This window comes from Topomyia yanbarensis, chromosome 1 (genome assembly GCF_030247195.1).
Source record: "Topomyia yanbarensis strain Yona2022 chromosome 1, ASM3024719v1, whole genome shotgun sequence".
In the NCBI taxonomy this organism is placed as follows: Eukaryota; Metazoa; Arthropoda; class Insecta; order Diptera; family Culicidae; genus Topomyia; species Topomyia yanbarensis.
The window spans coordinates 13,480,997-13,501,193 of record NC_080670.1 but is presented as its reverse complement, the minus strand read 5'-3'; the positions used below and the strand labels follow the sequence as shown (position 1 = coordinate 13,501,193).

The 20,197-nt window shown below is 38.2% G+C and overlaps 1 protein-coding gene across 1 annotated transcript in view; it reads right to left on the bottom strand.

Moving 5' to 3' along the window:
• LOC131676929 (ABC transporter G family member 23) overlaps positions 1 to 20,197 on the bottom strand; it is a 123,690-nt gene that overhangs the window by 6,236 nt on the left and 97,257 nt on the right. Inside the window, exons 2-3 of the mRNA XM_058956332.1 lie at positions 9,560 to 9,721; positions 2,172 to 2,290 (exon numbers count right to left, since the gene is read on the bottom strand). Coding sequence (XP_058812315.1) covers positions 2,172 to 2,290; positions 9,560 to 9,721 — 281 coding nt within the window. The remainder of the gene's footprint in view (positions 1 to 2,171; positions 2,291 to 9,559; positions 9,722 to 20,197) is intronic.

The following is a 20,197-nucleotide window of genomic DNA, read 5'->3' as shown; positions in this document are numbered from 1 at the left end:
TTTATACGGAATTTACAAATATTTTACAAATTGTATAAAATTTAGTACAAATTTGACAAATGGTAGTATCAATGTTTTCAGTGTTGGTAACAATTGTACAAAATGTTATCCATACTCCAATTTTACAAACTACAGTGTAGTTTTTACAAACTCTAGGTTAAATTTTACAACGTTTTGTACAAAGTTTACGGCAATACTTAACAAGCACACTTTTGAGAACACCTTTTAGTACATATTTTGGAATGAATTTTGTACACATTTCACGATAATACTACGATAACTACAAAATTTAATAGTTCAAAATAAATAATTGTTTGTAATTAGTACAAATAACTTTCATTGCACATTTTAGAACAAATTTTAATTAAGGTTCTAAAATATACTGAATACAAATTTTATATCATGTTTCATGTAGTTGGTAAATCGATTGCCTTGTACGCAGCGCACCTGGGTTCGAGCCCCGACCCCGCACATAGGGTTAGAAATTTTCATAAGAGATTTTTCTAACCCGAAGAGGCGAATGACCTTAAGGTTAAAACCTCTATAATCGAAATAAAAAAAAACACCTTTTAGTACAGATTTTGGAATGAATTTTGTACACATTTCACGATAATACTGCGATAACTACAAAATTTAATATTTCAAAATAAATAATTGTTTGTAATTAGTACAAATAACTTTCATTGCACATTTTAGAACAAATTGTAATTAAGGTTCTAAAATATACTGAATGCAAATTTTATATCATGTTTCACAAATTTGAGCGCAAATTTTTAAGAAAATTGGCGCGAATTTCGTAAAAATTTATAAACACACTTTTTAGAACACCTTTTAGTACAGATTTTGGAATGAATTTTGTACACATTTCACGATAATACTACGATAACTACAACATTTAATATTTCAAAATAAATAATTGTTTGTAATTAGTACAAATAACTTTCATTGCACATTTTAGAACAAATTTTAATCAAGGTTCTAAAATATACTGAATACAAATTTTATATCATGTTTCACAAATTTGAGCGCAAATTTTTAAAAAAATTGGCGCGAATTTCGTAAAAATTTATAAACCAATTGCAACACAAATTTTGGTACAAATGTTAACCGAATTCAGTAAGATTTTCATTACAAATATAATAAGTTTTAGTAAAAAACTTGACAATTTTACAAACTTCAAATCAATTTTGACCACAAAATTGTCCACAAGCTTTAGTGCAAGTTGTAAAAACTTTGTGAATTTTGTGAAAATTGCGCTTATAAAATAAAAGTCATTCAATAAAAAATTGGCGAATGTTTGTTTAATTAGTACTTAGATCTAACCTCAATTTTTAGTACTAATTTAACAAACATTCGTACAATTTTTATCAAATTTGTCATTTTATGTGCGCAATTTTCACAAAATTCACAAATATTAAGTTTTACATTTAATGCATTTTAGTACACATTTGACAAATAGTAGTACTAAAAATATATTAAGTACATATTTTTAAAATTATTTTTTAATACAAATACAAATTTAATTCCGAATTTCACAAATTAAAAAAATTGAGCATAAATTTTCACGAAAATTTGAAAAAATGCGCTGCGCAAATTTTAGTACAAATGTTAGCCTAATTTAGTCGAATTTCCATCTACAAATTTTACAAACTTTAGTGCAAAATCTACCAATTTTTCGCACAATGAATAGTGGTCATAGGATGGATAAAACGTATTTGTTCTGCAAAAAATGGTTGAGCTTAGTTGAATAGTCTGAAATCTTCACACAAAAAAATCATGGACGTAGATCCGGTAGCTATATCTGATCGATTTGATTCAAAATTAGACTCAACACTCTAAGTGGAAATAGGTCATTTTTTCTGTTCACTCTATTGCGCAAACTGTAGATTCTAATTTATAAATCGCGATTCAAAAATATGGGCGTCCCTTGTCACATCCGATGCCTTTTCCTTCTGACTTTTACCTTCTACTCGATAGTAATCAGCACCTTGTAACAAATTGACGATAAGCGAACGCTTGGTGAGAATTAAACTCACCTGAGAGATTATCGACTAATTTTTTTGAACTAAAAAAACCAAAGGACGGAAAAGCTCTACTGCCTGGCCTCCAACAGGGTTGACAAAAACTATTCATGTCAAATGAAAAAAAAATCGATTCGTCAGAATACAAACCTTTCGTTCCCGGTTTTCCGCCCAACACCCAGATCTCGCCCGAATTGAGCCGCTTTCGTCCGACTATACATGACAGGAGTGTCGTTTTGCCGCATCCGGATGCTCCCAGAAGACCATAGCTGCGAAGAAGAAAGAACATGTATTTGTCAAAACAAAGGAGATGTCATTTTGATTTAGTCGGTTCACCGTAGTAACACAATCGACCATTAGTTAGTTAGGAATGGTTAGGATTCTCGTCACGTCCTGGGTGTCTATTTGTCTGTCTATCGGTCTACCCGCCCAACGACGATATATCGGCTCAGTTCGTAAGCGCTTTCATTCTATACACGAAGGTGAAGTGAACGATTTGCTTGTACGAACGCGCGCGCGCAGTTAGGTTTTGTAAACAGAATCGTTCAATATGGCAGCTAATTATTCATTAAATCCTTTAGCAGCCGATGTGGTTGGCAGCCGATGAATTGTGGAAGCCATACCATCGACTAGTCAAGTGACGCCTAATCAATCTTGCAATGGATGTTTGACGAGTTCTTCGAACAGATTGTTGGCAGCCTTCAACCACACAAGCTTGAAGCTTGATGGTGGTGAGCTTACGCGCGCTAACTATTATTCAGGGTGGTGAATTACACTGCCGGGAGCAAATGTCATACCCCCGACGATCCTCGCAGTAGGCGGCGGAAGATGTGCTATTCGTTAAACCGCCGCGTGATGCGGTTAATATTTACTGTGGTCCAAAGGCACTCGACGACAAAGTGCGCTGACTGTGTTCCGGAGCTGTTTTGTTACATCACGCTTCCTGATTCGTGACAGAGACGCTGTTATTGCCGAGGTCACGCATAATCGCAGAACAGGTGGACAACTCGGAGGTGGGAGGGCTGCGTGTAGGTAATCTGTTTTATTGCTAATTGAACCGCTCCTAGCGGATGAGATGGGAGCAAGTGTCCAGCTCAACAACCATATTGTTGTTGGTGTCATCGTTTGACGAATAAAATTTCCGTGAGGTTTGGTTTAGCCTTGTGGAAAGTCTTAACCCTGGACGTACTATGCATCCGATTAAGCAAGTTTTGACAGTGTTTTCGTAATGGGTTTGAAATCCAAGATGGATCCCAGTTTAAATGCATCAACTGATTTCGAAACCAACTGCGTCGAAATCGGTTTTTGTGTTTGTTCTGGGACTGAGTCAGGTGTCAATCCCAACCATTGTCAATTCGTACATTTTGACAGCAGTTGAGGTTAGAACCTAACTCAGTTTCGCTTTAAGCAAAAATGGCATATAATTCACCAAAACTACACTGAAAGAAACATGTTTGTACACATTGTTTAAAGAAGCCGGGTGTAATTGTACAACCGCCAAATTACACCCTCATTTGCTAGGTAATTTGTCATCCACTTGCATTTACCAGTAACACTTTATAGCGAATTTCTTCGTTCCAGTCAAGATTCCACCAAACATCGCACTCGCACGCACACATGCATTGAAAGCCAGCCGGCAGAGATCAGCGTAGCGTGGAAAATTACCTCTCATAATCGGTCGCTTCCTCATCGCATTTATTTCTAGTTCGGCGGCGAGTGGCGGTAGTAGCTTCTTGTTTTATTGCTCAACCGCCGGCATCCCGTATAGCCCTAACTACATAGTGACAGAAGAGATTATACAATTACACCGCACGGCTGCTCAACCACAATTTTTCGGTCGAACCATCTGCCACATGGGTATGCATAATAGAGCATTCCGAACGTTGCTGCTGTCGTTGGACATTCATGTTTCAGTAGTTGGTGACACTTTCAGTGATGGTGACTCGCCGTCGATAGCCGCAAATTGATGTCACAGCAGTTGAAACACCCAATTCCTTTCTCCGTTAATCTACTCTCTGGCTCAGCCTATTCTCAGACCACTATGTGTACCTATGACAATCAGTCTAAGTAATTTAACATTTTCGGGATCAGGTCTTTTGCTGATAGGTTTTATAATTTTTTCATGATTTTTATCATCTGATGGAAATATTTGCACAGGACAACAAAAAAGTTACTGTTTTTGCATTTAGAGTGTAAGAAACCCTAACAAAATGTATGTTACTATAAATGTATTAGCGAATTGAATATCCTTTGTGTTGGTTCGCATAAAATGGACACGTGTGCTCCATAAATTCCATTCATTCTTTTTTTGCTTGGGAATAAGTATAAATGCAGCTTTTCTCGTAGCCTGTTTTACAACCCCTTCCTAACTTGACAGCAAAAGTAGCTTGAGCCATGTATGAGAAGATGTCGCCACGTTAGAATGCCATCGCAATATTTCAGATTTTTTTGTGGAAAAATGGAAAGACATACGAACTTTTGCTTCTGATCTTTCATTCTTTATTTATCGATAGTTAGAAAATGATTTATATTTTTCGAAAATTCAAAATGCCAGCATCAAAATGGCGTTTTTCTGGAAACCATATTTTTTGCTGCTAACGTCAAGAGTGGGTCTTGTTCCATTGATCTTATTTCCTTTATTTAAAAAAAATGTTTGGAAGTATTACTTTTTTTAAAAAAGAGACAATTTTCATGTTTTTCTTTGACGCCTATAAAATTGTTCTTGTTTTCCGTTAAAATTTATTGAAATTAGGTATAAGCTATATGAAATTTTATCTATTGTAATAAGTTATATTAATTTCTCATTTCAGTTAACTACGAGAGGCCCTGAACTTGGCCAAGTACGACGATATTTCACGCGCAGAGGCTGACGAGGTCCGCCATTTTGAATTTTCAAAAAAAAACGATCATTTTCTAATTATCGATAAATAACGAATGAAAGATCAAGAGCAGAAATTCGCATGTTTTTTTAGCTTTTCCCCTTAACCATTATTTTAGCTTTAAGTTCTCAGAAATGCTTGTTTCTTGAATTTATGACTAAGACACTACTGAAAGCGTACAAAATAATTCGTAGACGCAATGATGGGGAAGTTTCATCGTAACGATGAGAGTTCTCGGCGTGAACAGGAAAACTGCGTGTGTAGAATACAATAGAGTAGAAAGGGAGATCAACATTTTGGATCGTTAAATTCAGCAAATTTGGGAGCAAGTATTTAACAGCCTATCTTGATAACAGTAGACTTGTTGCCATACAATCAGTACACTCAAAATTATTGCTTAATGTACTTCTCGCTCGAATCGTAGCTATCTGAATTATCGCTCAGAGCTATGGACTGCTTCGAAGAAGCGCAAGCAATAATTTTAGCGAAGCCGGTTACGATCAATGCTAGAAAGATGGTCCTACCAAATTCAAGGAAATCTGTGAATTTTAGACGAGTTTTTGAAACTTGTAGAATGATTCTCGAGAATTCTTGTGAGAGACAATACATTCTCAAAAATCAAGTGCACGAAATTTGAGCACAGAATTCCATACATTCTAGCAGATGCAGAGTTTTGAATGGAACGAATGATATCCGCATCGCGCATGCGAAGCACGAGCGTAAACTCGCCGTCATTGGCACTAGCTTCTTCGCGGATGGGGCTGGCTGTTCATTTGGAGGGGCTGCACGCTATCTGCAGTATTTTATTATGGCCTGAACAAGAGTCTCAAAATGCACCACCGATTGCGATTCAGAATTCGAATTGGTCGATTGAGTTGAGTGAGTAACTGACTGTGATGCATTCTCTTGAGAATGTTCCGCGCAGGGTTTTCCATTATGTACCATCTGATTGATGTACTAGCATGTAAGAATCTGCCCCCGATTGGTGCATAGCGTGGCTTGTAATTTTAGCTCTGTGTGTTTTGAATTGTAGTCAAGTCAGAACGGTTAGGTTTCTCGACATACATCCTCATCACAAGCACACAGTGAGGAATATCCTGGAATTTTTTTCTTCAAATAACGGATTCTATTTGTTCATATTGCGCTTACAATTGGCTCACAGGGGGTACGTGGTGGTAAGTCATGTTGTCTCAATTTCATAGGAAATCATTACTTTTAACCACGTGTTTTATGATATTTAACACTCTGCTTGGGCTGATGTGTTAATAGGTATCAGTACTGAATAGCGCAGGTGATGAAACTAAATATAGGAGACTTTCGCAAGCCAAAGTTCCATTTTAACCTACTGAAAAAACACCACCTCACGCAGACTCGATCATATAAGCGATCATTATCGCTAAGTTCACTGAGGACTACAAAATGTAAATACAATACATACAAGATCGAGAGTCTGTTAGTTGTCGTTCGCTTTGCTCGTCTCTAGCAGGAGTAGGAAGTAGACGGTAACTGTGCTATTATTATTGCACACAACAGTCTGAAGAACTATCTGTGTAGGGGCGCTTGGAGCTGTAAATTATCGCTTAAAAACGCCACCGATCGAGGATATTTTGGGGATCTTTAGAGTCGAACCGTGTCTGTTGGCATGAACTGTAAACAAATAAAATATGCAAAAACGATCTTTTTACATTTCTCTTAAAAGAAAAGTATAGAATACGCTTTTCTGTTTTGTAAAAGGCTGGTCATAAGAACCCAAAATTCAAATTCGACTTCGCATTTTGTTCAATCTTTGTGAGGTGAAATGTTTTCAGAAGGTGAAGATGGAGCTGAAACTTACGGAAGTATATTCAGTTTCATCACCTATATCATGCGGTATTGATACTATTCAAAACATTAAACCAAACAGAGATTTTGATTTTACACAGTAACCTAAAACAGGGAAGTGACAGTGTTGAAGTTAAAATTCTCGTATGGAAAATGACAAATTAGAGGTAAGGCTACTTGACTTAGCACCGGGTACCTACCATGACCTAATTACACAATACATATTGCAATTTGGAGAAGTAGAATCCGTTGCGCCTGATACTTGGAGAAACTTATTCTCGGGGATAACTAACGCCACCTAATGCTACAATAGATAAAAAAAATGGTCGCTGTGGAATATGTATCCAACAGGAAAAAAACCTCACAGCGTTCTTGTGGTGATGATGTGGGTTGAAAAACATACCTACGTTGTAATAAGACGGCCTACCATGAAAAATCTAGCGTGGAAGATGCTGAGGAGACTGTATCACAACAGTAACAATCTACAGCTGTCAATACTTGAACCGCAAACGATTGCTAAATTTATGACAACTGTTCAGGCCATAACGATAGCTGCGACAGTAGCATCCAGCACCCCAAAGTCAGCAGCCAGCACCATTGGCGGCGAGAAAGTTAATACCTTAGACGGCGACGTTCGTGTAGACGTCCGAATTTATTGGAATAAAATACCTCATACTCAATTGTAAAATGTTCTAGTACAAAAGCTTTCGTGAGTACTTGTTTTTGCAAATCTTTAGATATGTATTTAGTACATTGTAGCGCTTATTGAACCAATATCGTTGATCAGTTAAACGAATATCAGCGGTCCTTAGATGCTTTCTTGAGGAACACTTTCAATAATTGCGAGTAATTTTTATATCCGCGCAAAGCTTAGTTGCAATATGGAAGGTTGCACGAATTACTTCAACTAACGAACTTGACTGACTCACTGAATTCCCATTTGTATCGCTTGCATCTCAAGTTTCATTGTTTTTATGTAAAATAACTGGTGGCCAAAACAAGAAAGTAATATGGGACCATTTAAGTTTGCACTATTTTTCAAGGATGCTGCTTGGTGTTTGATGTATACTTAAAAGTTGTATATTTTAGTTTGCAAGCTATCGACGAGTGCCTCCGTCAGCAAGATCCTCTAAATATATTGATTAGTTGACCAACATATTTCTACTACAAACCCAATAGGCATCATTTCATTCTCTGCCAACCGTTCATAGTGATACATATTCTAAACTACTGAATCTCACTTAGGAACCTTACTCACCAACGCGAAACCCTCCGATAATGATCTTCAATGCAGCGAATCAGTGGGAAACGATTTGTTCTCCTTCAAAGGTACGGCGATGCAGTTATTCACATGGCGTCTCTGGATAACTGTTGCGTGCAGATCATAGCCTACTGATAAAGAAAAATCGCCTTACCGACCTTCTTCCTATACCTTCAATTTCTCAGCAATCAATGCAACGGCGCGTGTGCCGTAGACTTGCTCAATCTTATATGAATGAATTGATTTCAAGTTGAACACCAGCTCCGCCGGACTCTATTTAGTCCGTTTTAGGGTCCTAAGCCCGTAAATTAAATAGTGAGTTAGCGGTTTTAGTCACTGTGCAAAATTTTATAATGATCAGATGTGTCATGAACTCTTTTTCTTGCGGGACAACAGGTTTGCTCAGAAACACAAATAGTGTTTTTGTTTTTTGGATCTAGTGTCAACCTGACGCTAGCTTAGTCCTGTCACTGAGTTACTGTCGGATACTGATGAGACGAAGTTGTTAATTTCACAATTAATTTAGTTAAGGGTTCAAAGGCACAGATCGTTACAAAATTTGGCACAGTTACTAAGGAACCTAAAAGCAATCACCAGTGCCTGGTTGAACGAATATTGAAGAGCTGAACCAATTTTATATAGAGGCAGACAGTTTTAAAGCCGAAAACAACATTGAACCAGTGCTGCAAAAAAAATCAGCTCAACAAAATTAAAGTCACGCCCCAAAAACCTTCACGGCCTCTAGACCGTCTGCAATTTAGCTGTGCTTATTACTCCCAAAAAAAGTTGCAATCAAGACGCAACGCCGAGCATTTTTAGCTTTATATAGCGGCTGCATTTGTGCACAAACCCCACACCTTGACACACACACGATGATTAATTACCTCTAAAATGCAATTAGTGTGCGGAGAGTATTCTGCGGTTGTACCAATCAAAGACACGCTCGCTCTTAACTTAATGGGAGGTCTCGAACCTTGAATGGCAGCTTTCGACAGTTGACCGCAACTTATCTAGATAATGGTTTCTCAATGAATTGCGCGCTGGGTTTTTTCTTTCTTTCTCTCTCTCTCTCTCTATCAGACAGTAGATGACTCGTTTGTTGTTCCATTTATCGATTCAGGCTAGAAATGCTATTTTAATAAGCCCCCTCGCACAAATAATATTTCTCAATTTAACATAAGTTTCCGTTTCGCGGAAGTTTATAATTTCTTTTGCGATTGATCGACTTAGACTGCGTCATCTAAGCGATTCACAACAATTTAGTGACGTCGATTTGTAATTTGAATGATCGGTTGGTCCTCAATAACACGTGCTTAGGGCACGGGGTCAGTAATGGAACCTTACTTATTAGTATAGTAGGCCGATTGATCAACACGTGGAAGCCATAGCAACCTCCAACATTCCAAGCCTGTGGGAAGCGGGAAAACCCCAATTTCTGTGAGATCTGTTTTATGGATGGAATTTTTCTCAGGCCGAAACGCATCGATTTGATTGATCGCAATCGGGGGAGGGCTGTGTTTGTCGGTACTCTATGTAATGCGTTAGTGCAGTCAGTGTGGAAATTGATTCAGACTTACATTGTTCCTTTGGCTACTGTCATGTTTAGGTTCGATAGAACCATGTTTGGTTTCTTCTTGGTACCGTACTGTTTGAAGGCATGCCGCACCGAAACGGCGTGCTGCTGTCTGGCCCACATCGTCCCTCCATCGTCGATCGTCGCCACACTCGTCTCACTGCCACTGTAAAAAAGGGATAGAGAGAAAAAAATTACGATCAGTATTATTATTGTTGACCATCAACTGCTAACTTGGGTTCACACTGGTGACCTAAATTAGGATGACGTAAGAAGTGAATGTCCCAGCGAGTAGAAACCTAAAAACCGGTGAAAACACGATCACCTAAAAAACAAAATCTGCAAAGGGGGGAAAACCATTAATCTAGTAAGCGATGGATCATTCGACATGGGGTAAACAAGTCTGCAACGCGGATAAACACTGCCGGAGTTGCACGGCTTTGCTACAAGCCTATAATATGAGGCGTCCTTGGAAGTTCATTGCATTATTTCACTTCTCTGCGCTATACTATTTTCTTCTCGCGGTTAGAGCTTATGTATGTGAGTGTTTATGTTACATTTCACAACGTGCAATCTCCGTGTCGGCCCGAACAGACCGCCGCTGATCAAAGTCTTGGGCAAGTTTGTTTTCCACGCGTGCGCGGGTACTGTGATGCGATAATTTGATTTTCCTGGCTTGAAGTCGGTGGGGTTTATGGCAAGGCTGGTTTGGATCCGGGCAGTCGTTTGGTCTGATGACAACAAACTTCGCTGAAGACGTCTGAAATTCGTCTTACATTCGAGGAAATCGGTCAAAAGAAGATTCTCTCATAATGCCAGAAAAGGCGAAATATTGTGATCTTACTGTGTAGAGATTCATAGCCCATTTTCTGCATTAGTAATGCCATTTTATAGCACCAATGCAAAAATGTCAAATTTGAAAGCACAACTGACGCTATCAAAAAGCGTTTATGGATTGCCATAGTCCGCTTTGAATCGTTTTTTCCTTTTCGATATAATGAACAAAAAGGAGGAAACGTGGAACTGTTATTAACCCTATTCTAATTATATGTGATGCATTTTTTAACCTCTAACCATTAACCTGTTTCACGCAAATTTACTGTAGTAAGTCTCGAACTTGTCAGTCTTGCCATTCACGACGAAATTGTACACCCTTGAATGCAATAAAACTGCCGGATATAATTCTCAAAAGGATATGCGTAACGAATGAAACCACTGCATTATATTAGCATTTTAGTAGCGCTATATTGGCTCTATAACAGCACTAAATGCATATGTAAAGCATACACGTGTTAAGAATGCTCGACGTATACAGAGCTAGCGATAATGCCATATTTCGGCTGTACCTTTATATAATTACAATGCTAGTGTAGAGCTTGGTTGCATTGTAAATGCTGAAATAGGGTTTTTGTGAAATTTTAGTGCGATTGTACAGCCAATATTGTGCAATGGCTTAATGCTCACAGTTATAGACAGAAGATATACCGCGCCACGAACGAAACACCGTGTGCGATGATGGAGTTCTCATTTACTCTTATCATGTAGTAATAAAGCCAATGGGTCAAATAGATTCAAATTCAACTTGTTAAACAATCTGATAGACTCTTTTAAGAGACGCCTGTTGAATTAATTTAATAAGTTTTTGAGGGTAAGATTGTCCCACTTTATTGGAGACAACTGACTGTCATTGCCATCCAAAAACAAGGGAAACCAGGCTCCGATCACAGCTCGTATCGACCGATTGTAATGCTGTTCTGTATTCGAAGAAAATGATCGTGCTTCGCCTCAACAATTAAGTAGAAGCAAATGGCTTACTGTGAAATACACAATTTGGGTTCCGCAAAGGCAAAGGGACGAACGATTGTCATGCGTTGCTCCCAACAAAAATGGTCTATACTAGCAGAAAGCGGATAGCATAAGTTTTCTCTGTTATTAGGGGCTCATGATTCAGGTTCTATCAACATTCTTTCTTAGAAACTGCACCAGAATGGTCCTTCACCAATTTTAAATATCTTTTGGATAAACTTGTTTTCTGAAAAAAAAAACACATTACGAGTTAGCTACATGGGTCGGGTTTTCCCCAGGGATCATGACTAAGTCACCTTCTTTACCATTTTTACGTGAATGACATTGACGAATGTCTTGTCAATTCCTGCACACTAAGATAGCTTTCAGAGCCTGACTGTCTATTACAGCTTCCAAAGCCGCCGATTTGCAATGACCATTGCAAAATACCTTGGACAATTTGTTTGCTTGGGCTCCTCAGCTGGGTATCGAATTCTCTGCGGAGAAAACTAAGCTCGTCGTATTTTCTAGGAAGCGTGAACAGGGCAACTACAGCTTCAATTAATGGCTCAGGTTTTAACAATGAAAATTCTCGGAACTGAATGCTGCAACCAGCAGCATCATTTTAGCTGCTATTATTGCCAATTGATGCCCATGAAAAGGTACACACGACGCAATGAAAAAGGCAAAGAGAATAACAATAGGAAATTCGGGAGTGCAACTAAAATGTTGCAACTGGTTGCATCTGTAAGTTAGTAAGTTGAGATGAACGTTTCGTTTTCATCAGCTTCAGTATGTGGCAGTCGACTTATCCACACACATCTTCATGAGAAACGGCTCGTTTCGATTATTGAACACGTAGCGAAGCACCGTCTCCTTGTTGGTGTTCGTTATGGGAAAATAATCAATCTATGGGAATTGATCAATAAGTAATGATACAGGCGCCTTCTCCCAAACACTCAACATCTGTTTCTTTTTTGATAGTAAGTGTGAAAAAACAAGAGATTATTTTGAATTAAAATTCATATTTGTACTATTAGTATTGGCAAATTTTATTTTAAAATTTTCCGAGCCCTTGTGTTGGTTTCGAAATTGCAGAGATCGTTTCAGATCTCATCGAATTAGTGTAGGGTTGTTATAAAAAAAATTATGAATACAAAGGCCAATCTTAAACCTAAAACGCTCCATTAACGCTAAATTTATATGTTTATGAATTTATTCGTTGCTTATACTATAAGTAAAAATGCTCACAATTAGAGGCGGGTAGTGTCAGAAACTTAGCGGTGAGGTTGATAAGACTATTTGATGGCATTTAAACCATATGATGGTAAATCCAAGAACCAAAAGGTCTGTAATGGTTTGCACGCATACTTTTGTAGCCGACAAAAACGCCACTTTTGTAAATGACAAAAGTTTTGTAAAAAAAACCTTTCCAAAATACCTATATTATTTGGGTTTTAGAGATCTCCACAGAACCGTTTTTTCTTCGGTTTCAAAGTGGCGTCAGACATCGTTTTTTGGCGTCTACTCGTCAAGCCCATTTCCAAAATATCTATAGCTATTGGTTTATAGAGAACCTAAACCGGAAGTCGCCATCTTGCTTTGCAAAATGGCGTCAAGCATCGTTATTTGGCATCTACTCAACAAGCGGGTTCCAAAAATACCCATATTTACTGGGTTTTAAATATTTTTAAAAAAATCTAAGTTTTTTGCATTCAAAAGGACTTAGAATGAATGAAGAAATCCGCGCTGAAAAACTTGCCTCTTTCGCCTGCAAAAGAACAATTTTTGGCAAAACTTTATTAATCTGAATTATGTCTTCCCAAAATTGTCCTACTCATATGCATTCAAAGTAATGCGGTTTTTTACACGAATTTCGCAATTAACGAGGTTTTTCACAAGGTTTTTACACGATTTGTATCCTCCGTGTAAAAATATTGCGAACGTTTGACAGAAATAGAATGAAATTCAACAATTAGAAAATAGAGCGCTTGAAAGCGAGTTTCCTCCGTAAACGAGAAGTAAGAGCCACGATAACACGATACCTTTTCTTTCATGTATCGGAAACGAGTGACGTTGAAATGATCTTGCTGAATTACACCATATTGATAGATTCGAGTAACGTGTTCACGTAAATTGCAAGCTACCAGTAATCACTCCGAAAACTGAAACTTACCAAATGTTTCTGCTAATAAAGTGTTACACACAGTAAAAAAATATTTTCAACTAAACTTTTTCATATGACCTGGCTTATGAAAAATTCGTCATTTTAAAATTTCGCTTTTTCCAAATATATTCATGATCAAAAATTCTTCAAAAATCCTGCTCGATCGAACAATTTCAATAGTGACACCATCACGATTGCTGCCTTAATGTTTATAATTACATGTTCTTCCTTGCCTCTATCCTTGCTACTAACTTCCTCACTAACGGTACTGACTGTTGATTTTGAGGTACTTGCCGCAGCATTTAACTGTCATTATTGCCTGAGCAGTAGCCACAAATTTGGCAACCGTTTATGGTTCAGATGAGTTTGTGTTGGAATTTATTTCCACAAATGAGTTTTCGGTGGTTTCTGAGCAGGATCCGTAATATACTGTCTGTTCACAGAAGACTTCTGTGTAATCCTGCTATCGTATCTTGTTTTATACTGTAATCCTGTTATCGTATCTTGGTTTTTCGAAATATGACATGAGTCTTTTATTAGCCACTTTACAAAAAAATGGTGTCACATCATGTAGCCGAACCTCGGTTTCCCCATCATCCATATACGTTGGTATCTTGATTTAAGCGTGGGGCCAATTAGTCGGATGCCTGACATGATCGAACTGGATAAAGGCGATTTACGAAACTCCAAGCTTTTTAATATCTTTAGCACGCATCACCGTGTTTGGCCGAAGCACCATTTCTTGCTTATGCAAATCACACATATCTTGATTGTGGAAAAATGAAATGAATGCACGCAAGATAAAAATATGTAACTGGGTTTGATTGTTTAAAGACACATGATGCTAATGGTGAATTGAACAAGACAATAAAAAATATCGGTCTGCCTTTGGCTATTGTTTCAGCGATCGAAATAATCTTTTGAACTAGGATTGTAATTAAGTAATGTAAAAAGTATTATTTTATTAAAAAAAGGATCTGTGGAAGGATCTATAAATACCACGACCGTCGTTTTTTACCAATCGCATGTAGAAATGACAACTTTAAGGATTAGTTGAATTAATAATTATAAGGATTTCCTTAATTTTTTACTTTTCTGACAATATTACCGAACACAATATGTGAAAGTACCCACAAGTCATGAATGTAGAACCATTTATAAATTTTAAATATCACGAAATTAATGTAGCTCCAAATTTGCGTAATGCCACAACTGTTAACGGGACGTCGGATCAGGCCAAAGTAGAGTTGAACTATTTCACCACATTCTCAAATCGCCTGCCCGATCAGGAATTTTAGGGCAAAATTTGACATTCTCTTTTCTTTGCAAGGTAAACACTGATTTGACGTTGACGTGTTCCTATTATCGATATGAACGCCTGAAATTTCTTTTGGAAACGGCATAGAGAGTGCCAAAAGCTAGGGTTTCGAAAGCTGACACCAGAGCTCATACACACCGCATAAAGTCTATTGTCGATGATCGCAAAAAAAAGTTTCATTTGTAACGGGATTAACTTCTTTATGTTGCTATATAAATACTTTAGTTGAACCTACGGTAGTAAGCGGTGGTAGATCGTGTAGTATTACCTCGATTGTGTCGTCGTTCGAGAATACTTTGGGAATTTTTGTTTGCCCACCTTCGAGGTCGATGTAGTATTTTAAATAATATATTAGAAATGATTCAATTTAGCGGAGCATTTCCAATAAAATGTTTTTTTTCGGTAAAATGTGCATATCCAGCTTATGAAATTCGGTAATGACCATCTTATATGGAACTTAACATCCAATGTATGGAAATTTCCATTTCCCAAAACTTCTTCATTTGAAAACTGTTCACTGCTATGCTCAATGAACGAACAAATCACAGGCACCTGGTCGTCTACCGAAACAGGATGTAAATTTTATCATACCCACCAGCCAGCCAACCTTTCTTAATTCGTCGATGACCAGTCGTTGTTAGCGCAGGGGAATCGCTTTGGCGGGCGGCAGCATCCATTAGTCGCTGGATTAATTCTGAATCTTTGGGGGGATCGAAACATCGCTTTCTTGCTGGGAACCGGTCTGTCCAGTTTCGATTTTCGCATACAGCGAAAATATCACACCATGCGGTGCGGCACCATCTCTTTTGTCACCTGATCCGATTTGCGACATATGCCATACCGGTGGTGTGCTACGCGGAAAAGCAGTAAAATTAGGATTGACGAAATAATACAAGTGGGATAAAGATCAGGCATCGTAAAATAATGGGTAATAAAAAGTGGAGCTGGTCCAAGGAATGAAACATCCAATTGGAAGTTTAAAATAGAATTTCTCTAGCTATTTAGCATTTAAAGTGTTTTTTCGAAGGCGAAGGTGTTTCTAAATTCCTTAGTTTTGGATTTGTCTGGAAGATCTATGTTCTTTTTGATTTTGTTTAGGATTTTAGAATGACAGTCGTAGATTTGAATACATCTCATCAGTATATGGCAGTCAACTGAACCACTATAGATATTAAGCCCAGAAAAGGAAACACAGGAGTGCTTGGTAGTTGTGCACTGATGTTACTCTTTTTTTGAAAACAATTTGAAATTTGCGTTTCGACTCGTCGCATCAGAATCTGACACTAACTTAGTGCCAGGGCCATGCTAGCGTTGGCTATTTGTTATGCTGATCAAATCCCTAGTCCAGCGTTATATCTCGCAAGAAAGGTAGTTCATTTTAAGCTGATAATAACTAATGAAATCGAACCGTCGGTTCGGTTTAGCACGCCTACGCAATATGGAATTAGTTCGAGGTGCTTGAGACCATAGTATTATTAAAAGCCCTACATCGTGGATAGGAAATCCACGTCCTTTTTAAAGAGTTTTCAAAAAGTATAACTTCAAATCACCGTCTTTCTCCGTTCCATTAAACCGAAAGAATATAATTTCGCAAAGAACCCAAAAAGAAAAAAAATGAACTAGATCTCCGATTTCATTGAGAATTCCAAGCATCATCATTCCGTGTTTTCTTCAAAGATGAAAGAATCACGTCAGCTCTGCGGTCAGTTTAGGTCAATCCTATCGCGACACTGTAGAACATTTACATCCTGTTCCACAGCACATTGCCCCCATCCAAGGCTGTCCAGTGCTAAGACATTAAGCAGCTGAAATCTCTTCAACATCATCATCACTGTCGCCGCAGCCGCTGTCATAACGGACCAAGTTCCCAGCCTGTTCGCGCATCGAACTTCTTCGATTTGACAAAACTCACGCAATCGGTTGAGCTGTGTTGCTAGGGTTACCACCGTTGCCTGTTGCGATTTGTTAGCATATTTCATGTTAAATAATTCTCATCCCGTTCGTCCGTCCACTTCGGATTCACCACATCACATCACAGCAGGTGGGGGGTAGGACTCGACCAGCTGCGCGTCTTTCGGTATGCGAGCTATGTGACGGTCCAAGGTGTCATCATCGCTGTGTGCATGAATTTGTTCATTCAAGTCACTACCATCGAGCACCGTCGGTAGGGGCGCGCTAACCCCCTCTCTCCTCCATCGTCCTCAACCATCCGTTAAAAGCGACTCACACTCGTTCGCGAGACGCGGCGGTGGTCATTGACAAAAAGACCTTGAAAACTGCCGAAAAGAGACGCAACTAGACCGGACCGGACCGTCCAGTTTGAAGTTTCACTCACCTTGGCCCGAGAGGTGGCGATAGCGCGATGCTGTGATTTCGATGCCGATGGTGATACGGCACGGAAAAATCGCGGGATGTGGATGTTTCATTTCTGTTTATTCGACTAGAAATTGAACATGAGAAAAGCCTCGCTTTCGATGGAATTCGCTATCGAATTATGGCCGATAGTGAATCAAATTAATAGTTTTGTTGATATTTCCAATCGTGGTATTTCCGTGTGTGGATAAGTTTGTATCTCATCGACGGTGGACAGGTGCTGTAGCACGTCCACACCGACAGCTAATCAACGAATTCGGCAAAAAGGTGTGGAAATTTGCATCCGTTGAACTTGAGCGTTTGTCGCGAACCAAAAGAAAAAAGGGTAACTCTAATTCACAAGCGATCAGGAACTTGGCAGTGCCATATTGCTCATATGAAGTAACTGCTATGCTTTTAATAATAAAATAAACCTTAAGAAATTAACTAAGATGAGAAATGGCATCTTAAAATGTTTTGAATTCATCTCATCAGTACAGAGCATTAACTTGGGGCCAGTTACTCTATAAATCCAAACTAGTATTAAATTGGCACTTGTTAGACACTAAATACAGACGATCACAGTACTTGAGTGAACGCCTAAAGCGGCCAATACCGAGTGATGTCTCGTGAATCAAGAACAGAAGACACTTTCATTTTACTGAATGAAATACAGACTACCAATTGAAGCAACTGCTCCCGTCAAAAGGTATTGTCATCCGGCAACGATGGCATCAGAACCAACGATGATAGCAATTAACACCTTCATAACCTCATTCCTCGAAAACTTTTCAAACCAGTACTAAACGACCTTCAAAAAAAAACCAACAGCCTACCCCGAACCATCGAGTATCAGGGCGCAAACATCAACGGTGAAGGTCATCTCAACCGTTAAACCAACAGAGGAGAAATACCATCCATTACCTTTATTGACAATCAACTTAGCAGACCGGGCGCCTTTTACTCTCACACCTTTTTCCGCCGTAGAAATCCTAGACCCATCAAACACGCATTTTAACCTAGACCCAATTTAATCCGGCACTCTCCGCCGTGCTGATGGCATGTAGACTGACACAACATTAGACCCCGCCGTTGTCGTCGTCGTCACCGTCGCAAGGGCCGAGGATGATGAGTAGGCATCGTCCGACGGGTTTGGCCAGGGCGGTGGCCTTTTGGGCTAGCCATGAGCTGCAGGTAAACGAGCGTGTTGTTCGTACGCGACGCTAATGGACGATACACACGTTGTTGACGGTCATGCGAAAAAGAGACAGTTAAAGACAGGGGTCTTTCTTTCTCTCTCTCTCTCGAATGCTTAACTTTTTTATTGTAGATATGGCTCACTGATGTGTCTGGCCGGCCTACTGCAATAGTTGCGGGGATCCGGCTACGGTTCGAATGCGAGATGCGTTCGAGTGACGATTCCATAGGAAAATGGGAAAATTTGATCATTAAATTTGTGGGTTGATTGAAACCTAATTTTTACTACTTAACTCTTGCATGTCTAATATTTGTTTCTGTTTCTGCAAAGCTCTTAACCCATTTTGTCCTAAGGCTTTTGATGACTATCAGTATCAGTGTATATTCATTTAAAAGAGTTAATCGAAATGTAATTAAAGGAGGTTGTGACCAGTTTTAGCTTAGCGCAAAAGTCTGTTTCTGACAAACTTATGGACGTTATTTGTTATTTTTCTATTCCTATATAGAATTCACACAAATGTAATTAACGGTATATATAAAAAGGTGTCTTGAATGCAATCAAATTGAATTTAAATACGCATCAATTCCATGTGTATTTATTCGTGACAAGAAATCGAAAGTTGAAATATAATACTGGTAAACATTTGAACGTGGCTTGCCGACAGGAAAATAGTCTCGGAATGTACCGCTAGGTCTCTGTCACTCAGAAATGGGTCATTCGAAAATCGTTAAAGCTAACACCTACTACGTCCCGTCATTAGCTTGTTTGTATGGGGTAACCAGTAGGGTATCCACAAAAGATAACATGTCACAAAAGCCATCGGGCTCACCTTTCAACCGGAAGGCGTATTAAGGTCACTTTTTTCTTTGGAGTAAGTTTGTTAAACACTGCCTACTGGCGTAGAATCCAGATTTTTTTTAAATGGTCCCCTTCAAGCAAAATTTCAATTTTATGTCTGTTGAAATGCTCCTAAACTATTTTAGTCTTTTTCCAACACTTTCTCTTGTTCTAAAGATGCTAATGGAGAAGTCTGGTAAATTAGTTTGTATGACCATGTAGTTATAAGAGCGATAGAACCATTAAAACTTCATAAACACTTCAATTTTAAACTTTTCTAATTAGTTTTTCTTCAAATATGGGTATCCCTAAAATTTCAAAACTGTAAAAAACACTAGGTAGTTGAGTTGCACATAGAAGCTTGATTAGTACAACTGTTTCATGGTCAACCCTTTTCAGTATAAAATGTACGAACAACTTTAAATGTACCTATATTTTTGATCCTGGCAGAATTAATAACAGTAACAGACAATATCTACTGCAAATTATTTAAATTTAGTACATTTTTTTAATAAAAACTAATACAAAGTTTTGAACAAATGTAAATAGAACAAGCTTGAGTATTAATTTTTAAATTCATTCCATTTCACAAGTTTTAGCGTAAATTTCTCAAATGTTAGTCCACATTTTACATCTTACTGTACAATTTTGTAATCTAAAGTTGTTAGTACAAAGTTTGATACTAAAGTTAATTACATTTAGTGGATTAAATTATCAAAATTTTAGCACAGTGTTTTTGCCGTAAAATATCTGCATTTAGGTACTAGTTTATGAAATTTGAGCACAAACATTTGAACATTTAATAAATTTTGGCATCAAATTTTTACTGTTTCAACGACATTCAATTAGCTAGGGGAAGTTATGAAAATTTAGAGACATAGTGCTACAGTGAGAGCAATGATGTGAAATATACAGAAAATGGCAGGGTCATTAGAAATAGACTTAAAATGGTACGGACTAATCTTCTGTCTTCTGCTGGCAGGAG